This window comes from Chamaea fasciata, unplaced genomic scaffold, assembly GCF_029207755.1.
Source record: "Chamaea fasciata isolate MVZ Bird 193981 ecotype frontalis unplaced genomic scaffold, bChaFas1.0.hap1 SCAF_5, whole genome shotgun sequence".
Taxonomy (NCBI): domain Eukaryota; kingdom Metazoa; phylum Chordata; class Aves; order Passeriformes; family Sylviidae; genus Chamaea; species Chamaea fasciata.
Genome location: NW_027094090.1, coordinates 57,603,464 through 57,628,915, shown reverse-complemented (window position 1 = coordinate 57,628,915; position 25,452 = coordinate 57,603,464). Strand labels below are relative to the sequence as shown.

The window sequence follows — 25,452 nt, the reverse complement described above, 5'->3', positions numbered from 1 at the left end:
TTCCCTTATTTCTTCCCTCTGCCAGCCTGAGACCTTTTATTGTACCTCTTTATTTCCAAGATGAGTCTGTGGGATCCCTTTGTTTTGACAGGAGCAGTAAACCAACATCTCCTGCTGTCTCAACACTGCTTCTCTAAGGGTTTGGTGGGTTATGGGTGAAATATTTGTATTCTCCTGGAGCATCAGAATGTGCAGTAGTGAATAATTTATTGACATTTTATTTTTGCAGAATAGACATTCACACTATCAACTAGAGAACCTAGATTGGAAGTGGAAAAGCATAAAAATTCATTTAAGTGTGATTACATGAGATTCAATCATTCTAATGTACAACTCAAATGTATTGATATTAAAGAAATTATTAAAAACTGGACATAATACATGAGAAGACTTAATGTGTGTCACAGAGATCCAGTGAGGAAAGCAGGGCATTCACTTTGTTGATGGGAGATAAAGAGATTGGCCTTTTGCCTTGGTAGTTATTTAGTCTCTGCCATTTTCCTGCATTTGAAGTTCCTGCTCTCTGGGCTGCTAGAGAGCAGGGGGTGTGACATTCAAGTGAACGCACAGGATGGGGAGATAGACTAGCACCACTCCACTTCAGCCCTCTCCCTTCTTACTCATGGAGCAGCACTGAGTGCCATCGGGGATGAGACTTTCTCTGTCAGGGGAATCATAAGTGCATAACTAAACAGCAGCCAAAGAGACAGGAGAGTGATGGGGGGTGTTGGCCTGGTAGGTTTTCTTCATGGTTTTACAATGGATCCTGGTTCTCTGTATACACAAGTTTCCTTCTTTCTTTTGTATGTGAAATGTAGGTGCAATATTTTGTCCCAACTTGCTTTGGTCTTGCACTTTTGCTCTTTTGTCCATTGAAGATTACGTTTGGCTTGTGATGTTGCTGACTGCTGCCCACTCTGGAAAGGTGTTCAGCTGGAAGAGCCTAATTCCCCACGTGTTGATGGCCACCATGACAACAGCCAGGCCAATCAGATTCACACCCAGGCCAGCTTTCACCTGCAAAAGCAAAATACATCAGAGCAACTTAATCAAAAACAGTTAACATAGAAAAAAACCCCAATAGTATATATACTAATTCATTCACTTACCATTCAATTATGGTAATTTATGTATAGTGATTTATAGAGCAAAAAGAAAAAAGCATAAATGGGAGCATATGTGTTAAGGACATGTTGGAGTATTCAGGAATGATGGCTAGAGTGGTGCAGTTCATTGTGAACTGCTCAGTTTGGCACTTGGACTTCTCAATCAGATAATCAGAATGGGGACTTAAACCACACATAACAGGGTGATACACAACTTACTGTGGAGTTACATGATAAATCTAATTTCTTATGCTCTCTTTTGCTTGTCTTAGTAGGTCAGTGCAAAGGATTGCATAGTCCTAAAGCTCTTTAGACCATTACATTTATTAAAAAAAATACAGATAAGAAGTGTGTGCATCCTACAGCAGATCTGTGGTTTTTCTTAACCTGACAGCTGTATTGTATAAGAGCAGTGCAGACATCACTACTAAATATTAGCACCAATTTAATAATTACTATTTGCACCATTATTATTATTATTATTATTATTATTATTATTATTATTATTATTATTATTATTATTATTATTACTATTACTATTACTATTACTATTACTATTACTATTATTATCAGCTGAATGTGGGAGTAGGTGTTAGAGTTGCATGAAGCATGGGAGGATATACCCAGTGCCAAGACTCACCATATCTTTGATCTGGCAGTGCCCATAACTGAAGACAATGGCATTTGGAGGGTTACCCACAGGCAGCATCACCGCAAATGAGATGCACATGGTGACAGGAATCAGGGTGTATAAAGGGTTGATAAGCAGGGTTTCTGACTGAAGGAACAGAGGGAGAGAGGTGTTTCACCTAATCAGTAAAAGTCAGGGCTGAAAGGACCCTCTTTGCTGTGAATCGCACCTGCCTATTTTCTAAACTTAAGCGTGGAAGTATTATTTGGTCGGTTGGGTTTTTTAGAGCAATGCCATAATTTTGAGTGGTCCTGTTCCAGAGTCTCTCTTGAGACATTTCCCACTGAGGGAGGGTGGAGTTTGCTACTAATAGGACACCTTTGCTCTTTCTCTCACTTGTTCTCTGTGTCATTCTGTATCGTGTCTCCTGGACCGTAACACTGACTGCTGCTTCAGTCTTCATCCACGAGAAGTCACAACAGGTTGACACAAAGAACTTGCTTCTTCCAGTTGCTGAGTATGCTGAGACCATTATGTGATGTCCTCCTGAACAGTGGTTAAGAGAACCAGCTGCTCATGATCCAAACTTGCATGGTGAGAAGGCAGGGATGGTGGAGTATTCTTTACAGTGGGCTTAAGAATGCAGTTTTCAGTGGTGATAAAATGTTCCATTTCCATTTACATTGCTTTGGCCCAGTTTTATATGAGAAGGAAATGGAAGGATAAACAAAGCTACAATCATTTTGGGAAGTGTCTCCAGGTTACTTTTGCAATCTAAGGGAGTCTGCCTTAAGATGGCAGTTCACGCTACAAGTAGATAACTGCTCTAAATAATTTTCCAGGAGAATTTCTTTCTGCGTGAAGCAGAAGCAAATCTGAACTCCTAAGCCACAGAAACACATATTTTGATCTGGCCACATCTATATATTAACTCAGAACTGTTCACACAATATGCTTTGGGATTATCCCATAAAATAGTTATAAGAGGGAAAGATGATTAACGTTTCACATTATATTAAAAAAGGAGGAAATTTTCTGTAACTGCTATTCCAATATAAAATTAAATTACTATCTCTTTCTTCCACCTTTGTCAATAGCATCCTGGTTTTTTTCTGCTCCTTACAAACATCTCTGCTTTCCATGGTGGAAGACAGTATGCTTACCAGATCAACCCCTTGAACACTTCTAAATCTGAAATAAAATTCAGCACTCCAGTCTTTTTCTCACAAGTAGGGAGCAGGTGACCACTAAGTAATGAGCAACACATTTAAAATAACATTGACAAAAGCATCTCAAGCTTTATGTGAAATTCACCTAACTTGTTGATTCCATACTCATCTTTTCTTGCACCTGGCATATAAATTCCTCAGTGCACTTTGTCTGAGAGGTATTATAAATTCCTTGATAGTAAAATATGCTTTTGGCTGCCCAATTATATTATTTTTCCTAGTTCCAAGACTACAGAACAGTAGCTTGGGAGCTGAGGCTGGGTTTCATGTGAAGAGTGCCACGACCCTGACACCCTAAAAAATTCCCACAAGCCTGTGAGGAAACAACAGACTAAAAATGTCACTATTTTAACTCACCATGCTGCATAAAATAGGCAGAAAGATGGTTATGGTTGCTGGATTGCTAACAAATTCTGTTACAATGGACACCAAAATGCAAGCCAGCAGAGTAACAGCCCAGTAGGGAAGGCTGCTGAGGGAGAGCATTTGACGTCCAATCCATGTAGAGAGGCCAGAGGTCTGAGGAAAGGACAGAAGCACAAGAATAACTAAATACTTGGTATGTTTGTAAAACAGCTTATTCTTTCTGTGGCAGTTTACATCAGAGAATCCCGCCAGCAAATAAACAAAGTTTAGGTCAATGCTTTCTGCATTTCCTTTTGCTCAGTAAAATAGATTTCACTGCAGTATCAATAAATAGCAAGAAAGACATATATTGAGTGCAGGGAGTGCTGCCCACTACATTATGTACAAACTTGTAAGTATCCACATCATAAATCCAAATTGGGGAGCATACAAAGGAATAAAAGAGCAGGTTGATAATATGTTTAGGAAGGAGGATAGAAAAAAAATCTACACCAGTACCTTGCATCCAGCTGCTAAGGCATAACCTCCTCCAACCAACACGACAATCTCCCAGGGCATGGTCTTCTGAAAGTCCTTCCAGGTAATGATGGGCTCCAGTGTGTTAATGTCTGTTGATTTTTTGCCATCTCCTATATCAAATAAAGTGTGTGACCAGCATTATACTGCCCTTTTTTGCAAAGGCCTTCACATTTTTCACAAGAATAGAAATGGTTGAGTATGCATGGGACTACCTGAGAGAGAGGCAAAGAGACAGTGCATAGCCCGTTTCTCTGGATAGCCTGGCCACAGAAAATGCAGCATATCTAAACATCCTGACTTTCCCTTGGCTGCTCTGCTGATGTAAATAGTTGTAAACCCCTGTGTTTTCATGTTACAGTTTTTTGAGGGACTGTGAGCTGTGACATGCATGTGCGTATATCTGTGGACCACTGAAATGGTGTCATGATGGGATTATATTATCAAAGAAGGGCTATGAAGTAGGCCGTGATGCTTGATAAAGTGCATTTAGGCCCCTAGATTTTATCTGAGGACGTCAGGTTTTTAAGTGCCTGAGTATTTTCTTGAAGGAGGAGTTAGAAGGAGGAGTTATTTTCCTAAAACCTGTACAATATAAGACAATATAAAAATATTTGTTTATACACATTTATAATGTCTACATAAGACTGTGCAGACAATTCTAATTTCATATAGCACTGCTGAAAGACTGCCGCAGCAAACTGATCAAACCACTGAGTGCTACCCAAACACAAATGTGAAATAATCTCACTATCAAGAAGACTGTGAGAGAAGCATTGCACAGAATTGGAACACTGTCTGGCACTTTATAACCTCTTTTATGTTTATCTTAAGACATTACAGTGATTTCCACTGTATAAGTGATGACTAATTTTTTTGCTAGGGTTTCTCTTCAGCTGATTTTACATTATAGTTTTAAAATATGGAACTCCATCTGAACATTTCCTAAAGCTCAGTCCTCAGTCCTAAAGTCTAATAACTGCTAGCACAGAAGAGGTGGCAGTCTCAGATTCGAGGCCTGTTTGTCATCCTCCGAATGAGACAATGTGAATTACGGCAAAGGGGGTCTGATGTAGGAAGGGCTGTGATCAGAGGAGAAACTGAACCTTAATTAGCCAACATAAAAGTATCTTGGAACTTTGTACAGATGAAAAAAAAAATCATTAGACATTGAAAAAGACACCAACTCTCTTTCTTACTGCATTCTCCTCACCTTTTCTCCTTTTTCCAAAACATGGCTTTCTTGCTGGAATCAGGAAAAGGAGAAACCCAAGAAATACCGAGACAGTGGCATCAGTCCGGTAACCTTTCCTAGGAAAGAAACAGCAACGTTTTCATAAAAGCACATTAACAGAAGCATTTCCAAACTAGGTGCATAGCTCCAAGCACATTTCTGCAGGTGCAGTTGTATTCCCACATCTGAAGTCATACTAACAGCCCACTAGAAAAATATGCCAGCATGTCAAGTATACAAATTGGATTTTTTTTTCCCATTTATTAGACTGCCTGTGGTAGCCAACTTCAATCACAGCTCAACAATTTTTAACATTCTGACTGAAAAAAAATAATCCCTTTTGGTTTACAAATCTATTAACTTGGAGATACAGAAAAATAGTGTGTTTATTGTAGTGTAAGAAGCAGTAAACACATCCTGGGGAAAAGCCAAACCCAAGTGATCTTTTGGACGTGAACTGTAGATTGATTTTAAACTAAATGTTAAAACTCTTTCTGTAAAAGTATTTTGAGGAGTGCCCAACTCCAGTGATAATCAGAAAATCACAGTATTAGAAATTGGTTTTCTGTCAAAATTGGAATAAAGATTAAAGAAATTTTATACAGTAGTAATATAAAGAAAACTTACATTCAAATCACATATTTTTTGATGTACAAAGTGTGTTATAGTAGGCTTTAATGTAATTTGTTTCAATATCATTTAAAATAAAAGAAAAATTATTTGCTTCAGTTACCATTCTCAGCAATATTTAATTGAATGAACATTTTCTTGATAAAACACTTTTTGTCAAAAATTTTAATTTCAATTATAGTTGAAATATATTCTAGTGAAAACTTCTTTGTGATTGTGAATGCACTGAAATGTTTTAAGCTCAAAATCTGACCCTCCTTTTACTTTTGAAATTGTTTAATTTACTTTCTCTACTTAACTCACTGAATACTGAGAAAGAATGGAATTTTTCATTATAAGAACAAATATAAATTAAGAAAAAAAATCCTAATTTTTGAATACAGACTCCATTTTTCACTGCTTTGTTAAATGTGACTGATGATGTCTTAGGGGAAAAAAATTATTGTAGAAAGTCATAAGTAGAAAAGTTGTATCCCTGTGCAGGTTAGGGTATTTCACTCACTTCTCAAAAAAAGATGACCATCCTGGTACAAAGCCAGGCTCACGAGTGAACCAGAGCAAGGTCATCAGGATGAAGAAGAATCCAGTCACCATCTCAGGATAGCTAGAAATAAGAAACAGAGAAAGCTGGGAAGTAGTTCCAAGGTCTGTCTGAAAACTCAAGAGCAAGTTCCAGAAGAAGTAAGAAAGTAGAAACTGGCTTCAAAAAAGGATAAAAACCATATGAAAAACAGCAAGGAAGATTAGTTTGAATTAAAGGATTCTAGATTTGGCTCCCAGCTGGGAACCATCTAATCCAGTAAGAAATAGGCTAAAAATATCCATCTGTATTTGCAATTTAATCATTCATGGGCAGGACCTGAAGGAAAATATTTCTAAATGCTTGTTTTGTATTTGCATTATTATCTGATTAAGTGTGTTAACAAGGTGAAGTTCATATTAGCATTCCACTGTAAACACATTCTCTTGCATTTTTTAGAAGGGTAGAAAGCCTAAGAGCAAATTACAATGTAAATTAGCACAGATGGTGCACACAAGGTGACTTGAGGATACTTGAGGTGGCTTTAGGATTTATAATTTACCATAGATTTAAATTAAGAGTGATTTCATATTTAGGCACAGCCTGAACAACAGTTTAATTTCAGAGTTTATTGTATTCAGGCAATTGATCTCTCAGCATTTCAGTTAAGCAGCACAAAGATGTTTTGTGAGGAAGGAGTTCTCTGCCGTATCAGCCCTCTTGAAAATGAAAATCTTGCCAAATAATCTTTTCAAGAGACATTTGTTGCCGTCATGCATAAATGTTATGGGCAACGGGGAAGGCTGGACAACTCATGGCATGGGAAAAAGCCTTTGTTGAACTTCCATCCACTAAAATAAGTATGAGCTTGAATTGGAAGGGGTCCTTTAGGGTCCAAAGGTTATCTGAGTCAAGGTTTGTCTTTGAATCCCGGAATAAACTCAAATCTTTCCTTTCTTTTCCCTTTTTCTCCAGAAATAGATAAGTGAGTTACATGTTAACATGCATGCTTGTAACAAAGTCTTTGATTTTAGTTCATTTCTGCATTTACTTCTATTTCTATCCTGGAAGGGAGGAAAAAGAGCTGAGAATTTTTGAATAAGCTACATGAGCCCAAGGCAGCATGGAGGGCAAAAGGAGACAGTGGTTCAGCCTAGAGAGGTGAAATCCCAAGGAAGGCAGGTCTGGTTTACCTTACGTTTCCCAGTTTCTTATATTCCTCTTGAATTCTTCTCTCTGACATTTCTTCCCGCTTGGTCTTCTTCTTCTTGCTCACAGAACAAGTCTCTTTAAAACTGAGATAACAAAATAAAATAAGTCAAGGGCATAAAGAGGAGGTGGGGGAAAAAGCAATTAAAAAAAACCCCAGCAATGAGGTAGACTGAAAATTTTGGTATCAGGAACTGTTGGGAGAAGATGTGACTGGGGCAAGGCCTGATGACAACGGGAAAGGAAATGACTGTGTGTGATATTTGATTAATCTGATTTCAAGTTCTTTTAAGATTCAGTTCTAGACATAGTTGGAAGGTCCCCAGGGTCCTCTGACTCGTACTGAGTGGTATCTCTGAGCCATCTTGAGCCATGGCTGGGCTCCCTCTGCGTGGGCTTCCTCAAAGAACTGCCAGAAACCTCCAAAAACTACGGCTAGTGTTTATCATCACATGAAAAGATTGTGACAGAGGTCAGCTATCAATAGAAATTTTTCATGGGCTAACTATGCTTTCCAGTTGGATCAGGGTTATCCGACATATTTGGGGCCTCCTCTGGCTTTTGAGACCATATTTGCCTCAAATATTCAGGATTCATAATGAAAGAAAGCTGTGCTTGGGATTCCATTATCTGCCACAACCTGTTTGCTTCTGCTTATACTGCCATGATAATAGCTGAATAATTTCTAATTTCATAATTTCTAAACCAGACACAGCAAGAAAAGCACCACAGAGGCCAGGGGAGTCAGCCTGGGGTTTTGTCCAGGTGAAAAATGCCTGTACTTCTGCCAGGGACATGAAAACATGAGCATATTTCCTAACTGGATGTATTGATCCTCCTATACATTTGTATGGATGTTAAGTGGATTCCTTAGTTTATTCAGTGTGCCTTCATTCTATAAGAAAGCATGGACATTTTAAATTCAGATTAGGATATTTTCAAGGTCACTTTAACCCTCCCCTTCTCTTCTTTCCAGAAGGGTTATCTTGCTGTGCTTTGAGCCACAGATCCCTCCTTTTCCACTCCAGCTGTGTCCTCTCTCACACAGAGGTGTACCAGCATCTAAGTCAGTCTAAAAGAGGCAGCAGCAGCGACTCAGGTGCCATGGCAGTGCAAATTTGATAGTTGTTTTAGGTGATAATGGGTGCTTTTATGGTTCCTACTATTTTAATATCTCAGTTGGTACCTCACTAGGCACCCAATCCATAGCACTGGCCAAACCGTGGATTGCAATCTCCCTTAATGTATCTGCTGAAGAACAGACTTGCAAAGGAATTTGCATTGCTCAAGATCCAGACAGGCCCTGTCTGGTCAACAAAAGGATTCAGCCAGGGTTTTCATTTCACAGAGGCAAATACGTAACACATTTTTTAGCTCACTTAGCACTGTCCTTCATCTATAGGTGTTTTAAATTTCCTTGAAAGTCTTGCTGTTAGACTTCAGTAAAATCTACTAGCAGGGAGAGATGAGGCTGGAAGAGCCTTCCAGGCTGGAACAGAAGAGCTATATGGTTTATAAAGGACAGTTCTGTAGTAATGTCTACCCTTAGCTCTTTGCTGGCAAAGATCCTTTGGTGGGTCCATTGTCTTTCACCCTTGACCTGGTCTAGGGCCTTAAAATCTGAAATGCTGCTCCAGCTAAGCCAAGTAAGAACAGACTGATGGCACAGGGCTTCTTAGGATAACAACATGACGGGAATTCATTAAACATTTATGCACAAGCATTAGGCAGCTGTTTCAACATGTTCTAAGTGCTTCCAGGCTCAGGAGGATGTGAAGGCAGAGCACTGAAGTTCAGCTCCCAACATAGTATGTTCTTTAATGAAGTGCAGTGATTAGAAGTCAGAGATTAAGGAGCCTTGGAATCAACTAGTACTTCTCAAAACGTCAATAATGCTGCAGTCTCTGGTATTATTTAGAACAATATTAATCAGCATGAAGTCTTGGATGCAATGTAGAATTTCAATTTTATTTTTTTAAACCAAATTAATTGAGGGTCATGTTAGGACCTGTTTCTTCTCATCATTAAAAAAAAAAGTGGCAGAAGGAATTTATATTAGCCTTTTAATTTGGAACTACAAGACTCAGAGTCTGACTGAGAGGGGCATAGAGCCATTCATCTCTAAATTACTTCTTCAAAGCTAGTCAAGGTCAGCAGCAAGCAGAACTCATTATCAATTTATTCATTGTCCTGGGTGAAGCAGTGATGTCACTTCAGTTTACTTTTATGAGTAAACTAAATCAAATTAAGGCCAATTTTCTGAGTAAATGTGTCTGCATCGCAATTTAATGTAGATTAATGAATCCATTCTAAATGCACACATTTAGGCAGTTTTCATTAAATTTGTAAAGACAATATGTGGTATGAATGGACTAGAAGACTGAAACTTTTTCTTATTTTGGAGCTTAAGGGCTTAATCTTATTAAATGTATTTGTCGCCTAAGCTGTGAGTCCTTTCCACTTTAAAGAGAAATATGTATGGAGTCAATTTACCTTTAATTTTAACTGGCTTTATGTTAATTTCACTGAGTTGGAGGCAGATCTGAAAAGTAACTTGTTCACTTGCAGTTATTTTTCTCTTCATCTTTTAAACTGTGCTTTTTCAAAAGGACTTACAACAAGATTTTGATCCACAAGGGAATCCTCATTGTCATAAGAATGAAAAAAGCCCAAACCAGTTGAATGTTTAGTACAGATTTCTATCAGCAATACCTGGGCACTTCAATCTCAAGCAGCAATACTCTACACTGCTGTCTATGCAGGGCAGCTAAGCAGTGGGATTTCCTCTGGCAATTGTTCTGGCAAGAAGAAGGAAATTGTGCCTTAAATTCTGTCATTTGTCAGTCAAAACTTCTGCATGAGACATGTTTGAGAGGAGCTGCAGATGCCCAGCTTTTGTGATCTGTATATCTTGAACAACTTTCACTCACTTGCAGCCCAAGAACAGCCAGTGCAGCCAGAACCAAGTCAGCACCAACATGATGAGGGAGATGGGGAAACTGAACAGAAACCAGGTTCCAAAATTCACCACTTCAGCTTTTGGGTACTGGCTGTAAATTAAAAAATTAACAAGCATGAGAAGTTAGACAGTAAAGGGACAGGGACCTTCAACAGTCATGGTTGCACACACATCTATAGGCATGTATATCTGTCATGGGGTGATAGAAGAATTCCGTCAGTTTGCATTTGCAACAGCATTTGCCTTTGCATTACATGTGCAGAGTGAAACCAACAGGCAAATGCTATAGCTTTCCAAACCTTTAACACCAGATAGTCTGGATTGTCTGACTAGCTTCAAAAACACTTGGAAATAGCTGAAGTGAAACTCCATCCCTAACTGTGGTTTATATTAAAGCTGCTCTTATGGTTGTCAGACTTTCAGAATGATTTCACTCAGAACCTCTTTCTATGTCTTCTCATGAGCCACACAAATACTGATTACATTTTGCTGTGCTCTGACAAAGATGTTGTCATTTGTGACATACAAAGATGGATGTGTGCATTTGGTGCAACTGTCACAAAAGCAAGATCTTGGAAAATCCTGTAGAATAAAAGTACTTGGATTAACCATGACTTCTAAACTAATCTTCTTTACTACCACCATTTAAGAGAGGGAAATGAGAGATGTCAAGGCAGTAGTGGCAGCAGTAGATAGTCAGAATCAGATCTAAGCTTGGATGTGTTTCTGTGCATGAGAAGTACCACCAGTCTTCTGACAGAAAAATATTCATGTTTCTGACATTGAAACATTCATGTCTTTGAGAGCCCTGGGACTATGATAAAGGAAATACTTAGGTCATCAGAGGGATGCTTCTTATCCTCTCTGAAGCAAATGAGTAAGGCCACATATCTAAGTTGGTTTTGTATTTTCGCAACTACACGTTGAGCAGCTGATTTTATGACATTTCTTCTTTTGTGAGTATTTCTCTGTCTTCTTTGCTCTATCTTCATAGCTTTAGTGTTTACTTTTCCAGAGTGCCTGCTGCCTTCATGGTAATCAGTATGTCAAATCAAAAGAAGTTGCTAGAGAAACTGCAATGTTACCACACCCTGAGGAGTTTTTACTTTGCATAACAGAAAAACATGGATATGTATTAGCTTTCAAACATTGACCATTGGTAATAACATTAGAGCAGAGGAAGAAGCAAATTTTCCTTCAGAGTGTTCTTACTGGGGTTCCTTAAGGTAGGAGATGACCCACAAGGATGATGATGGCTCATCCACCATTCTCACCAAATCCCAGTGTCACTTACTTGTTGAAGTGCTCGAGGAATATGAGGCTGGTGGAGGTGCCTATGATGGTGGTCAGCCCCCCGATGGTGGCTGCGTAGGAGATGCTCAGGGAGAGGCATTTGCAGACCATGTGGTCATGCCTGCTCTGGTACCGGTACTTGCTGCCCAGGCCAAGATCTGAGGGTTCGGGGGGCAGGACCAGGAGCTGAGCCTGTGAGGGAACACATCCACAAGCAAAGCAGGTGATCAGAACAGCAGCCCAGCTTGCTCCAATGCCAACAGTGAGAAACAGGTTTGTGTAAGAGAGGCCAGGTTTTTCTTCACAGGGATTAACTGGGATCAGTCCTGGAGACTTGTCCCAGGGCCTGAAATTGCCTGGCATGTGACAAAAATGTTGGACAAGCAGTAATCAGACTTCTGGCTAAGGTCTGGGCCAGCTCCAGGTCTGACTGGAATGCCAGTGGGATACCAAAAGCCTTTGAGGGCTGCAGGGACAGGGTGCCAGCACTGAGCAGAAGGAATCCATAATCCTTGAGGTTTAGGAGCAGCCACTACACAAAGGCTTTGTGAACTTTTCACACTTTTACTGGCTCAGGGCCCCTAATTAGGGATGGAGTGCTGGGGATCTCAAAACTGCGTGGAAAAGGCTGAGTGATGGGAATATGGAAGGAGAAGATGCCAGAAAATTTTTCTCCAAAAGAAGCTTTCTTATCAGTGACAGGAAACAATCTCTGTTGGTAGATCAGGTCCTTGTACTGGAAAAATGGTAACGTATTTCAAAGCACTTCTCATGCAACCTGTAGTTCAAGAATGAGGGAGAAGGCAGCAAGTGGTTCAGAAGGGCTTGTTATATTTACTAATTTGTCTTTTGATTTATTTTTGAACTGTGAATGCAAATTCATGGATTGATTTTAGCCTATTCTTTTGTGGACATAAACTTTTGCCATTAGGATACGACAAAATTGTCATCCAAACAGCAATCTCTTCTTGGATCTACTCAAGAGAAGTAGAAATATTGGAATGAATAGATTTAATGGAGGAATTTGAGGCTGGATATTTTGAAAGACAAAAAGGAAGTGAATATTAAGAGTACCCAACAAAGTGGCTGAACAGATTAATGGTCAGTGCCTGCTGCTTTTTTGTTCTGAGTAGGATTTTGTGTGCCAGGGGTTGTTATTTTTGAGTTGGGCTATTTTCCAAGGAGGATTTGCAGAAACAAAGAGGCTATTACAGTCAAATAATAAAGGAAACTCGTGATCACATTACTGGATGTAGAGCTAAATAAATTGTTCTGGCCATTGGGGAAGGGTCTTCTGGACATACCTGTGCAGGTTGCATCTAAATGGGAGCAAGAACTGGCAAAGGGCCAAGCTGTGGCTGTGGTGAGATGATGGAGAATGATTCCTTTCAAGGAGCAAATATGAAACAGTGGGGAGCAGGTGATACTCACATTTGTCTTTTGTCTCAGGTCTAACATTTCCTTACCTGAGGTAGGTGCTGCCCATTGCTTGTAGAATTCATTGTTCCAATAGGGTTGGCTATCATGTGGACACCGTTCATACTCTGCAAGGAGGAAAATGCCTTTGGATTAGCCTTTATTGTGTTCCTAGGAACACTTGGAATAGAATTGGTGATGCTTTGTAAAGGTACTGGCAGGCTTTGGGGACAAAAAAGAAAAAAGGAAAAAAGGATCCAAAATGACAAGAAAATCCAACCCACTAAAAATCAGCTGTTAATTTTATGCTGGGGGGGAAAAAAAAAAGTTTAAACCCCCTACTTATTTTATTTTAAAGTGATTTTAAAGTCTGATTATTATGAGATTAGGTCTTCTTCCTCTGCCATGTAGGAGACTCTAACAGGTCTCTTGAGCCTGTGACTTTGTGATATGTGCAGGCTGCTGTAGCAACTGAGAATTCTCAGCTTCGGAAGCTGGCAATCCTGGAAGAACAAAATATCATATCTGAATTTTCTAGAAACCACATGGAATTGTTAGTTTGCTGACTGGATCTCAGGATCTCCAACAAGAAGTACAACAAAGTTATATTGTTTCGTACTTATGTTGTTGCTGTTACAGAGCTCATGTTCCCCCACTGATTTGTGCAAGCAGGCTGACAGGTTAAATACAAAGCAGGACAGTCTGCAATACCTACTTTCTGCCCACAACCACCACACATTTGAAATAAATGGACCAGCATTTTTTTCAGAGCTGGGTGCATTTTGCTCTGTGGGTTCCTGCATTTGAAGACAAAGTAGCACAGAAGATACCACCTATGACAATACCTTTGAGTGCATCAAGGAGCTGAAGTCAGTAGTAGTAGCACTAAAAACAAAGAAAGGAAAAGATACTTTAAAAATGCATGTTCACCAAGCTCCTGCAAGAGGCACACATCTTGGTAGGAGGGGCAACATCTGCAGGAGAACTAGTGCTTACTGAAATGCTGAATACCTCTTATTAGAACCTCTTATGTGGACTCTTGGCCAAACAATAAAAGTCATTATTATGTTTCATAGTTCAATCTCTAGCTGTGTAACAATGGTGTTCCACCTCCATGCAAGAAAAAAATTGTTTCTTGGCAGCATTTACCCCATTCTAGGAGAGGACTCTACTCTCTGTGGAGTGAATCACCAGGCAATCCCGCACCACTGCTGCCTGTTCTAGTCAAATTCTTTCTCTGCCAGCTTTTCCAGTGCTGTTTCTAAGTACGTACCTGCACCACATTAAAGCCTTCCCTAAAACCTGCCCTGTGTGGCATGTGGATCGTGCAAACAATCCACTGAACTTATTTCCAGATGTGCTACTTTTCCTGCCAAATTCAAAGCTCTTTTTCAAGTAATCCTATTTTAATAATAAATGTGTATGAAATATCCCACACATACTCTTCAACAGGGTTTAAAGGGATTAATGGCACAATGCCAATCTGAAGATTTGATTCTATATTGCATAGAAAATATGGCTGGGATAAAAAGAGATAACAGGGAATATTAGAAAACCTCAATAGTCTCTAGATTAATGGGAAAACCATTTAGATCTTACAAGTAAACTTAAAGTCATCAACTTGTATTCTTTGAATTATAATATTTGTTTTAAAATAAATTAAAGTTTAAAGTAAAAGAAACTTGCTTCTCTTTTATTTTGAACAGTTGCAAACAATGCAGAAGGAGCTCAAAAATGGACTGTGCAATTTTGTTCTCACACATCATGATATGCTCCTCAGAATTGGCCTATAATAAATTTTTAGAACATTAGCTTTGTATACTGTCTTGTATCTCTTGAACTGTTGGTTAATTAGATAATTCGACAAAGAAATCAGTTCTTCACTTGATTTACCCTTTCCCTTTACTAGATTCTACCCCAAATAGAAACTACTAGTGTTTCAAACCTCTGAAGATATTTGTCTATATTTAAAGAAATCTTCTACAAATTTTGTAGGGGAGGAAGGGTGGTTTTTTGTGGGTTCTCTCTCCCCCCATGTCCCCTTGCCCTCCACTCTCATCTCTCTCTTAAATGCAGGCAGTTCACTTTCTTCAGGAATGCTCTGTGAAGTCCCTCTGGATATGTCCTGTGGGCAGTCAATGCTGTGCTTGGATCTTCTCCATCACTGTTCCTTCAGGGGAACAGAAATAAAAATCTGCACTTTCTTACACAGCACAAACTCAGACTTCAAAAGAGCTTTCAACCCCCCAGAAATATTTTCCTTCTCCCTAAAATATCCATAATGTTTAAAAATAAATGGATACTGTGAGTTTTTAGTGAGATCCAGACAACTGCATTAATCCCATTTATCATGTAAGCCTTCCTTGTCAGTCATATGTGAAACATTCACTTGTAAGGTTTTGCTTGCCCTTCCTGGCTCTAACTCCTGGGTTCATCTCATGGCAACCTGTGTAGGGCTCAAATGTCCAGTCCTGGTGTACAGGGTTCATTCTTACTCCTCATTGATGAAGATAAGCTCCAGTGAAGGTTGGCCGTGCTTTTCACCGAGACCTGCAACAGAGGAACAAAGAGCAGCCCTTGGGGTAAGAGCTGAGCTGAACCCCTGGGTCACACCTGGAAGTACTGCTGCAAATGAAACTTGTCCAAAGAGTCTCAGCTGCTCTCTTGATGTGGCATTTTATTATTTTGTATTGTACTGATCACGTGCATCTGGCAATTAAAAGACTATGACACCTACATGTAATAGACAAGGTTGGATGAAATAATTTTCAGCCTGGAAACTGTAAAGTGAGAGAAAAAACAGATTCTTTTCTTCCTAAACCTTTTCCTTCTGGGAAGGAATGAACAAAATTAACCTTAGAGCTCTTATCAATTTTTTATTATGGGATCGTCAAGAGAAAACTTCTGAGCCTCTTCCAAATTTCCTGGACTTTATTCTCAAAGATTTCCTTCCAACTCTGTAAAATCCTATGACCAAGAGTTTATGACACACAGATACAGCAGATGCCCATATTCAGTATAAATAGTTTCCCAGGTCCTAATCTTCCATCACTTCTAGAACTTCCTTTCATTTTTTGAAAAGAATATCAGAGTACAAAAAGAAAGAGTACATATCAGTGTTTTTGGCAGTATAAGTCAGACAGCTCTGACCTCGATAGAATTTGACTAACATGTATCAACAAGTCTGGTCACTGATAAACAAAAGAGAAAAGAATGGCCAATACCATTTATATATTATTTATACAAATACCTATTGGCTTGTTTTCTTCAGCAGTGTTGCTGCCTGCAGTGGTGATGACCTCGCACTCCTCCTCAGCATTCACCAGCTCCTGGAGCACTGCCTCCACGATTGGCATCACCATGGCTGTGCTGGAGGTGTTGGAAAGCCACATGGAAAGCACCGTGGTGCAGCACATAAAACACAGGAGCAACCTGGAGTGCAGCACAGGGAAACACAGGGAGTTGGAGGTGGCAGAAAAAGGAGGGGAAAATTTGTAGGCTTTCAAACCTAAGGAAAGATGGGTATGAGAAAGGCATCAAGCCAAGATAGCTTAACCCATGGATGGGAAGATCAGAGTGGTTTCAAGCTGCTGCTCTCAGCCTCAGACTACCCCAAAGCCCAAGGTTCACTCACATGCCTGGCTTGGCTCCAGCCATCATCACCATGCGCAGGGCAATTCGCTTGTGGAGATTCCACTTTTCTACAGAAGCTGCCACACAAATCACACCCATGAGGAGCAAAGTTGTGTTCTTGAAATATTCAGCTGCCACCTGCATTATGGGCCGGGGGAAGCAGTCAGTTAAAAAAAGCACACAGAAAGCATGCTGAATGAGAAGAAATATAGCATTGTGCATTTTTGCTCCCTAGAGTAAGAGTGACAGGGAGCTGGAGAAAATGAAGAATTCATAAATCAAAATATTCTCTTTAATCTCTTTCTTGTTGTGTTTACAAATAAGGCTCTATCCCCTATTGTTTATAGACTCCTCACTTATGAAGAGATCAAGAGAAATGTTGCATTTGCAGGCAGGATATTCAGTGCCTGCACTAAGTCAGTCATACTCAGCTAGGCCCAGATGGAAACAAGCACACACAAAACTGAAGGCAGCTTATTCATGTGCTTCATCTGCTCGTTCATTCTGGAGGTATTATTGTCTATCTTGCCTCTATTTATTCTATCTTGTTCATCTTTTGGGCAAAATGTGGCATCCCTAGAGCCTACAGTGTCAGAAAAACAGTCCTTTGGGACTTGCTCTTTGAATAGAATAAGAAAAGGTTGGTATATTGCTGCAGTGATCCACAAACCCTGGGCCAAAACTTATCACATTGGAAATCCATTTCTATTTTATCAGGAAAAGAGGAAAAAGTTTCAAGAAAAAGAACTTTAATTTAAAGACAATGAGCAAAAACATCACTGGTTCAGGAAAATATTCAGAGACTGCCTCCAAAGCAGGAAATGTGGGCCTTGCTAAAATATGAGAAGATATTCTGTGAAGCAACTGCAAAAATACAAATTCAGCAAACCATAAAATTCTTACACAAACATACACACATACTTCTGTAAAAACAAAGAAAATGGGAGACAATAAAAGTTACAAACAGATGCTTGGGGTCTAGCAAAATTTTTCATATAATTTTGATGCAATCCTGCCTAGGCTGTTGCTGGAATACTTTTTAAAAAACATGATTTCTTCAGTTTAAAGCTATTTCTCTAACCAAATGTAGGTGCCAGCATTTTAAAGCAATTAAGATCAGAGGAAGAAATAATTTTTCCATTGTCCTCAGTTATACTGATGCTCCTCCAGAAAGTGCAAGAATGACAATAATGTTATTTTGTGAAATCTCCAACAGGTTATACATATAATCACATTTTTTTAATAAATCTCTGTGGTGACTAAAAAGATTTGACCATCATAATTGTGTGCCAGAACTTTCAGATATCACCTTTTTCGCTTTCTTCCACTGGTTTCTTTCTCATTAACTTTCTTTATTTTTCTGCTACCTTTTAAAAAAATAATGAGGTGAATGAAGGAAATCCATCAATCCAGCAACATGAAGAATCTGAGAGTTTTTTCCTTTGTTCTTTTCATAGCCATTTTGGAGAAGTAAGTGAATGCTAATAATAATAGTCTTATTAATCCCAACATGCATATATATGACACTCTGGTTCATGTTTTTAAGACCCTGTGAGTAATTTGTAGCTTAAATAGTAGTAATTTTCTAGGCAAGAGTCATTCTAGAGCTGCAGATTTGAAATACTGCAACATCTTCAGGGTTGTTTATTTTTGAATGCAGGGATTTATTTCAGTTCCTAAAGAAAATAATACATTCTTTGAAGTATTCTTACTGTCACTTTATTTGCTATTGCATCGAATTTCTCTCAGGCTGACATTAAATTTCCTTCTCCAATGTGCTGCCAAATTTTTAATGAAAATGCCCAACTACTTTACCTTTATGTTAGGAAAAAAAGATTGTGAAAATACTGAATTGTGTTGGTATGAAAATGTATCTCATTTTATTGCAAAACTTGGGGGAATAAGCAGTCATAAAACTCTCAGCTTATGCTTGTGTCTATCCATTTATGGGTATTCCCAGTGCTAGATTGTGATAGAAATCCAACAATTTTATGTTTGCTGCATATTCCTCTGCATTCTTATCTGTATTACTTGTTCTTAAATCAAATGTGCTGTCTCCTCATCCCCCAAAAAGGGATGGAAAAAGGCAGGTGGAAAAAGTTGTAGAGAAAATAAAAGAAATTCCTGGCATATAATGAAAGAAATTAACACTCAAAAACCCCTCAAGTAGGCAAATTCAGGACTGAGACCTTTTTGTACAGCTACTCCTTTGCCCAAGAACTCATGGCTACAGTGCAGCAGGAGGCTAAAAGCAGCTTTGAAAAAGGACTAGACATTCACCTGGATAACAAAATTATCTAGTCTTTTGCAGTAAATGGTAACTGGTTTTAGCATAAGTAGCCTCCTACCCTATATGACATCCATAATAAATCAAATTGGAAGGGAACTTTACAGTGTATCCTATAGCTGCTGTTCGCATGGATTCGAGGAGGGCAAGGGTGGGTGCAATACGTTTTTGCAATAGGTTTTGGTAATCATTGGTGATGCAGTAGCTGAAAGGATGGACATCTCTCCTGCCTCATAGAGCCTATGCTGTGTCCTCTATCTATCTTCAGATGAAGAAAGAGAGGGTGAGACCCAGTTACAGGTTGCAAGATGTCCACTTCTGCCTCCCACACCTCTAAGTCTTGCTGCTGCACTGAGATCAGCCTCATTCAAACAATAAGCTGAGAGTAAGAACATTAGATGGCAAAAACACACAAGGGTCTGACCTCGCTGGACTTCATGACCCCAAAGAGAGGGTACAGAAAAGCAGGAACCAAGGCTGCTGCCCCAAGAGGCACAGCTTCAGAGACCCAGTACACAGCTGTCACGATGAGCACGTAGGCACACGAGGCTTCCTGCGGAGACAAAGCACAGAGGATGAGTGTTGCTGCTCCACCACATGCTGCAGGAGCCCTGTGAACTCACCTATAGGATTCTTCAGACTTTGGGTGCCTGGGTTTGAAAAAAAAAAAAAAAAAGGTCTGCATTGGGACCTCCAAAGGTGCAGCTCTTTGGGTGTGAAATCTTGTCTACCATCTGAAAGGACAGTGTCAGAAGGTGATGCTAATGAAAGTTTTCACATGTTAGGGCAAAGTGCTGGGATAAGACAATTTATGAGTAAAATAATCGCTCTAAATGTATTTATAAATTTGTTTGATTTCATAATCCAATATTTACCAAGCATTCAATTATCACTCCTCACATTAGAGCTGTTGACCAGTTACCTCTGCATGTTTTTCTCTCCAGTCCTGGACAAAGCCAGGAAATGTTGTTTTTCAGAACCAGATGAGAGCGTTCATATTTGCCATAAAAACACCTTGTACTTATTTTGGGGAATGCTCTGGAAACTTGGTTTGTTTTTTCTTTTTTTAAAACAGTGTGCAAACACTTTTGTTCGCTGATTTTATTTGCTCAGGTAATTTACCGAACCTTGGAAGAAGACCACAGCCATGCAGGGTTGGAGGCAATGGGTGATTGGAGTTAATCAAACAAATTTGCTGCTGTCCAAGGTTCTGGTAGAAAAAGGCATGAGACCATCATGGTGAGCAGTCATGGGGAGCTGGGACATGATGAAGAAAAGTGCTATCTGCTGAATATTCTTACAGGAAAACACAGCTAGTGAATGGAAGTCTTCTGGTCCATTTCTAAGATATGTCTTCATTTATGGCACTCAATGAAGTTCTCCTTATGCTCTGTTTGCCATACTTAGCAATAGTTTCTATACTTAAAAACCTAAGGATATCTGCTGATAATAATTACAGAAACTATCCTCAAGAAAAGGTTTTTCCTTCAAATGCATTTATAAATTTGTTTGATTTCATAATCCAATATTTACCAGGCGTTCAATCATCACTCCTCAGAGAATTAGAATTTCCTTTCTCAAATTTGAAGCCAAGTCCTGTGTTGGCCTTAACCTGCTGTTCTGGGGCATTTGGTAGGTCTTCACTGATTTACTTCAGCTATAAATTTATCTGTTCTTCATTATGCACCAGATTTCCATATGAACCTATCAAGCCATATGGAGTCACAACTTACAAACGGCTATTTAGAAAATTCACTGTTCAAAAATGCTATTTGAGTCTCTTAAAAAATAATTTTATATATTATACATCCATCCTGGCTGGATGACTGCTAAATAAAGCAGCTTTCAAGAGCTCACAGAAGCATTTCTCACAGATCATTGTGCAAATCAAAGAGCATGTTTTACATTTCATTGTTTTCAATCAGTTTTGTGAACAAGGTGGTGTAAAGCCTGGTGAAATTATACAGGGATGTGGGTTCAATGAAATGAATCAATACCTTGTATTTAAATTCATCTTATAAATGTCATTTCTACGTTACCCCTGAAAAAGAGCCACAATCAGATGTTCATCTTTTTTTGAAGTACAGCTTATAGGAACAACAGGCAGAACACAGCCCAGAGAGGAATACAGGATAGACTGATATGTACACCATTTCCTTCACTTGTGTAAGAATTGTAGCCAAAGTTACTCAGAAGCTTGGATTTAAATTAGCTGCCAGATCTTGCTCTGACTCCCATTTCAGAAAAGTTTAACATTAAACAGTTATAATTCAGCAAAGCCAAGTAAGGTTTATTTGGGATATTGGGGAACATTTCTTCAATGGTAGGGTGGTCAAGGATTGGAATAGACTGCCCAGAGAGGTGGTGGATCCATCATCCCTGGAAGCTTTCAAAGGACATGTGGATGTGGCCCTTGGGAATAGGGTTTAGTGGTAAACGTGGCAGTGCTGAGTTAGCAGTTGGACCTGATGATCTTAGAAGTCTTTTCCAACATTATTGTGTGACTCTGTGATTCTATTGAGCAGGGCCACCAGAATTACTGAAATAACTTTATAAGAAAATCTAACTTCCTTTGAGCAGAGAAATGCCAGTTACTTGAGAGGTTATAAAGAGTATCTGAAGGGCTGCTGGAGAAATTTAGCTCTGGATTACCCGATTTGCTGCTCAGTCACCTTTAACTACCTTATACCTCAAGGTCAATATTCCACAGAGGGCAGATCACAGGGCCTTCTTTGTGACCTCATGACTCTGACACATTTTTAATTTTTAATTAGCTCCTGCTAACAAACAACTGTGTTTGCACGGGCTCTGTATGAGGTCCAGCAGTTGTGTGAGGAGAAAAATAACTTCTAATGAAAGAAGAATCAATGATTTTTATTTCAAAGCTGTCCAGATATAAGATCCTAAGCATATGTATTGCCAAAATTAATAAAATTAATTTAATCCTAACCTGAATCCAAATCTGTTTCTCACTTCAAAATTGTACTTCTCTTTGATTTCTTTGAGTGATTGTTATATTCGATTACTCGGTGTGTGGCAATAAAGTAGGCTGGTAGTGAAAATGGGATATGACAAAGGGAAGTTGCATCTCTACCAAAATCTTACTGGGATGAGCACTAAGTCTTTGTGTTTCCTATACATTAGGCTGTAACCATTTTACAACAAACAAACGAACAAACAAACAAAGAGAAAACCCTCCAAACCAACAAAAAACCTCCACCCAAAATAAACCCCGTTTTTAAATGGTACGAAACTGAAAACAAATGCTGGGAAAGCCAAGCTTGCTAATCTCCACTAAAAACTTAATCGGCTTGTCTGGCAACTTTATTTATTTTCTCAGTTCGTTTCCATGAGAAACCATATTAATCTCTTCTGTTTAATTGAACTGAGTTTATATATTTAAATAATGGTTACCAGAGCTACTAAGTATTTCACTGAAGCAGTGGCAGTGTAATTTTAGCTGTTTCGCCCTCCTCACCTGTTGTTTTACAGCTGAAAAATTTCTGTAAACCCACTTCAGAGGTTGAAGCAGGGAATAGGAAAACATGTGATGGCTGAAGCGACTATCGTCTAATTATCTGCCTTCATTCAGTCTCTTAGGTGAAAAGAAAAGAGGTGAAAAGAAGCCATGGCTAAAAACTCCACACGAAAGGTCATGCATAAAACTTCTGTAACTAAAATATCCAATGATCTCAGAATGATAAAAAGGAAAAATAAACTCTATGTTGGAAATTTGCCCACTTATTTGCCCTTTGCATATCTTGCATGCAGACATGTGGTTAAGCTCTGCAAAGAGGTAATCCAGCCTCTGGAATAACATCTTTGATGTTATGGGATCATACTGAAATTCCATCCTTCAGCTTGTGTAAAGAAAAGCAAAGGTGAATGAAAATATGTCAACAGTGGCTCTTCAGAGCATGTTCTGTGCTTTAGGGTCCATTCTGCTGATTTGGCATATCAAGATGTCAACATGCCCTGATACTGCACGTCTCACACTCGGCCAACAGCTGACTTTCAGGAGTCATCCAAATGTCCTTGACTGAGTGCAGTGTGGCCACAGGAACAGTGGTCACAGAAAGCATGTCCCCAACTGGCTGAAACCATGTGGCATGCCTTATAGTATCTCTAGTGGCTTTAAGACAAAAAAGAAAAAAAAACGTGGATAAAGATTACAAAAAAAAGAAGCAAAAATGCTCATGCCACTGTAAACAATGAAGAAAATAAGGACAGAATGAAAAAGATCCTCAGTTTGTAAAGCACACACTTTTTTTGACATGAAAGGCATTTCTGTATGTCCAAACCTGTGGTACAAGTCCAGTCATAACTCCAGAAGGGGAAAAGGAATTTAAAAAAAATTTCAAATATATTATTCACCCAACCATTTATTTTCACAAAATAATATAAAAGAATTATATTCTGTGGAATTTATTCCCATTAGCAGCATCTACAAACAATTCTGAGTCCTTGTGCTCCCTTTGATCTCTCTTGCCACTACACATGTAATACTTCTTTGACATTTCCAGAGATGTGCTGGTATCATCAAAGAAACTGCAAGCTGATTCCCTGCAGAAGTCCAAATATGAATGACCTGGTAATTTCAATCTCTATAAAAAAGACAAAAACCTAATATAATTGTAAAAATAAAAGCATGTGAGCAGGCATCAAATTTAATCTTCATATTTAAAAAGTAATCATAGTCAGTGGATGGTAATTAAGTCAAATCTACGCAAAAGCACTCGAATAGTGTACTGCCAGCAGAGTTTGCTTGGTGTAGGTATTTTCTTGATAACACTAAAAACATTTGTCCAGCTCTTGGGCAGATTGTCAGCTGCACTTTACCTTCTGTGGTCACTAACATATATACAATGTGGGTGTAAACCTCCACTGGATGGATTTTCACATCACTTTGCAGCAAAGCAGCACCACGAGGTGCAGGGTATTAGCACAGAGGAGCTTGTAGTGTACAATAGCAATTCTTGCAGCAATCCTGTCAGTGAACTCCTGCTTCAGCACCTATAAGGTGCTTTACAATCCCCTTGGCTGAGCATGCCGGGGAGCATCTCTTTTCATGTCACCCTTCCAGTGACATCAGGAGAGATTAAACCCTTCTGTAAAACAAGCCTCTGTGAAAGAGTGAGCTTTTCTGTTCCCTGAAGAGCACAACTCTGTGTTATTCATTCCCTCTCTTGAGATAAAAGAGATGAGAAAGTGCTATAAGAGAACAGCCAAGACACATTGAAGTTCAAAGCAGGAAAACTCAAAGTGCAGCATACAGTTCAGTGGTGCAGGAACATCTCCTTTCTATGAATCCTGGTTTATTTTCCAAACAAAATGTAACTGTTTTGTTTCTCAAATCAGCTATGCAATTTCTAATCCTTTGCATTTCTATTCAATAAGATACTACTATTCATAAATCCCCTGATACTTTAAGGAAGCATTAATCTTTAGCAGGGTAGATAATGGAATGGATATTGCTGCACCTTCTAGACAGATTTATGTCTAGGTCTATGAGGAAGAATAAGCTGCAGATTTTTAATACATTACAGATTTTGATAAGTTAAATATCACCACCTCTCTAAGGTAAGAAAACATTGCTATTTTATGGGTTACAACTGCAGAGATGTGCAAAGAGAGGACTTTACCATGTGACCAAGATATTCAGTATCTCCAAAGCAGTGTCAGGAACACAGCTGCTTTCACTCCTTTTTCCCCAGTCTGCGTGTTAAGCAGAGGATATTCCCTCCTTTGGATTTCTGTGTATGTCTCTGGGCCAGCATTTATGAGCCAATGTCAGAGCTGAAATGTTCCAGCAGAGGTGACATCATTGTCACCAAGTCCTAGCTCCTGCCTCATCTGAGTTGCTGTCTTTATAAACACACACTAAACTGAAACTCCCTCCATGCATACTTATTACTAAAAAACCTAAAGGCTCTATAAGCATTCCTTTAAAAGATCTCTCATTAAAGAAAATGTCATGGTTGTGTTTGTTCTGGTTCCCCTTCCACACAGATATTATTTTAGAAAGAGATCCATCATTTCTGCTTTAAATCAGTGCTTTTCTACCTTCACCTGGCTCTTCAGCTCTGCTCGTGACATGACTCAAGGTAGCTCTAGCTCTTAGTGACGATTTCTCAGTCACCCTCACAGTCCTTCAAATATAAGTCTTTGATTTTTCTAAGACCTGTGCTCCTTGATGCCTTTGTCTTTTTTTTTTTTTTTTTTTTTTTTTTTTTTTTTTTTTTTTTTTGCACACTGCAAACTTAATCAGCAGGCCTACCTGCTGCACTTGGAGACTTTGTTAAAAGAAAATGAAAATGTACTTACACTGCTGGGGTATATGAGTGGCAGAGGAAGCAGCAGAAGTGGAATGAGAACAACGAGCAAGAGGTTTCTGGATCGGAGAATCTCCTTCACCACTGCCAT

At 39.1% G+C, this 25,452-nt stretch overlaps 1 protein-coding gene across 1 annotated transcript; it reads right to left on the bottom strand.

Annotated features, from left to right (window-relative positions):
• Positions 1 to 205: 205 nt before the first annotated feature.
• On the bottom strand, positions 206 to 25,452 carry SLC13A4 (solute carrier family 13 member 4). The gene is made up of 16 exons (XM_066183839.1): positions 25,354 to 25,452; positions 19,454 to 19,582; positions 16,744 to 16,880; positions 16,360 to 16,541; positions 15,605 to 15,659; positions 13,955 to 13,994; positions 13,160 to 13,237; positions 11,695 to 11,885; positions 10,372 to 10,491; positions 7,426 to 7,527; positions 6,215 to 6,316; positions 5,062 to 5,159; positions 3,831 to 3,961; positions 3,324 to 3,485; positions 1,747 to 1,884; positions 206 to 1,017 (listed from the first exon to the last, which is right to left on the bottom strand). The coding sequence occupies exons 1-16, from the start codon at positions 25,450 to 25,452 to the stop codon at positions 880 to 882; spliced, it is 1,902 nt and encodes a 633-aa protein (XP_066039936.1). The 3' UTR covers positions 206 to 879.

Bases quoted from the DNA above. Each gene is read 5' to 3' on its own strand.
- SLC13A4 (XM_066183839.1), bottom strand. From the start codon at position 25,452: ATGGCAGTGGTGAAGGAGATTCTCCGATCCAGAAACCTCTTGCTCGTT. The intron at 16,542-16,743 runs GTGAGTGAACCT...GCTGCACTCCAG, and splicing joins GCTGGAGCCAAGCCAGGCAT to GTTGCTCCTGTGTTTTATGT. The intron at 7,528-10,371 runs GTGAGTGAAAGT...TTGTTATCTCAG, and splicing joins TGGCTGTTCTTGGGCTGCAA to TTTTAAAGAGACTTGTTCTG.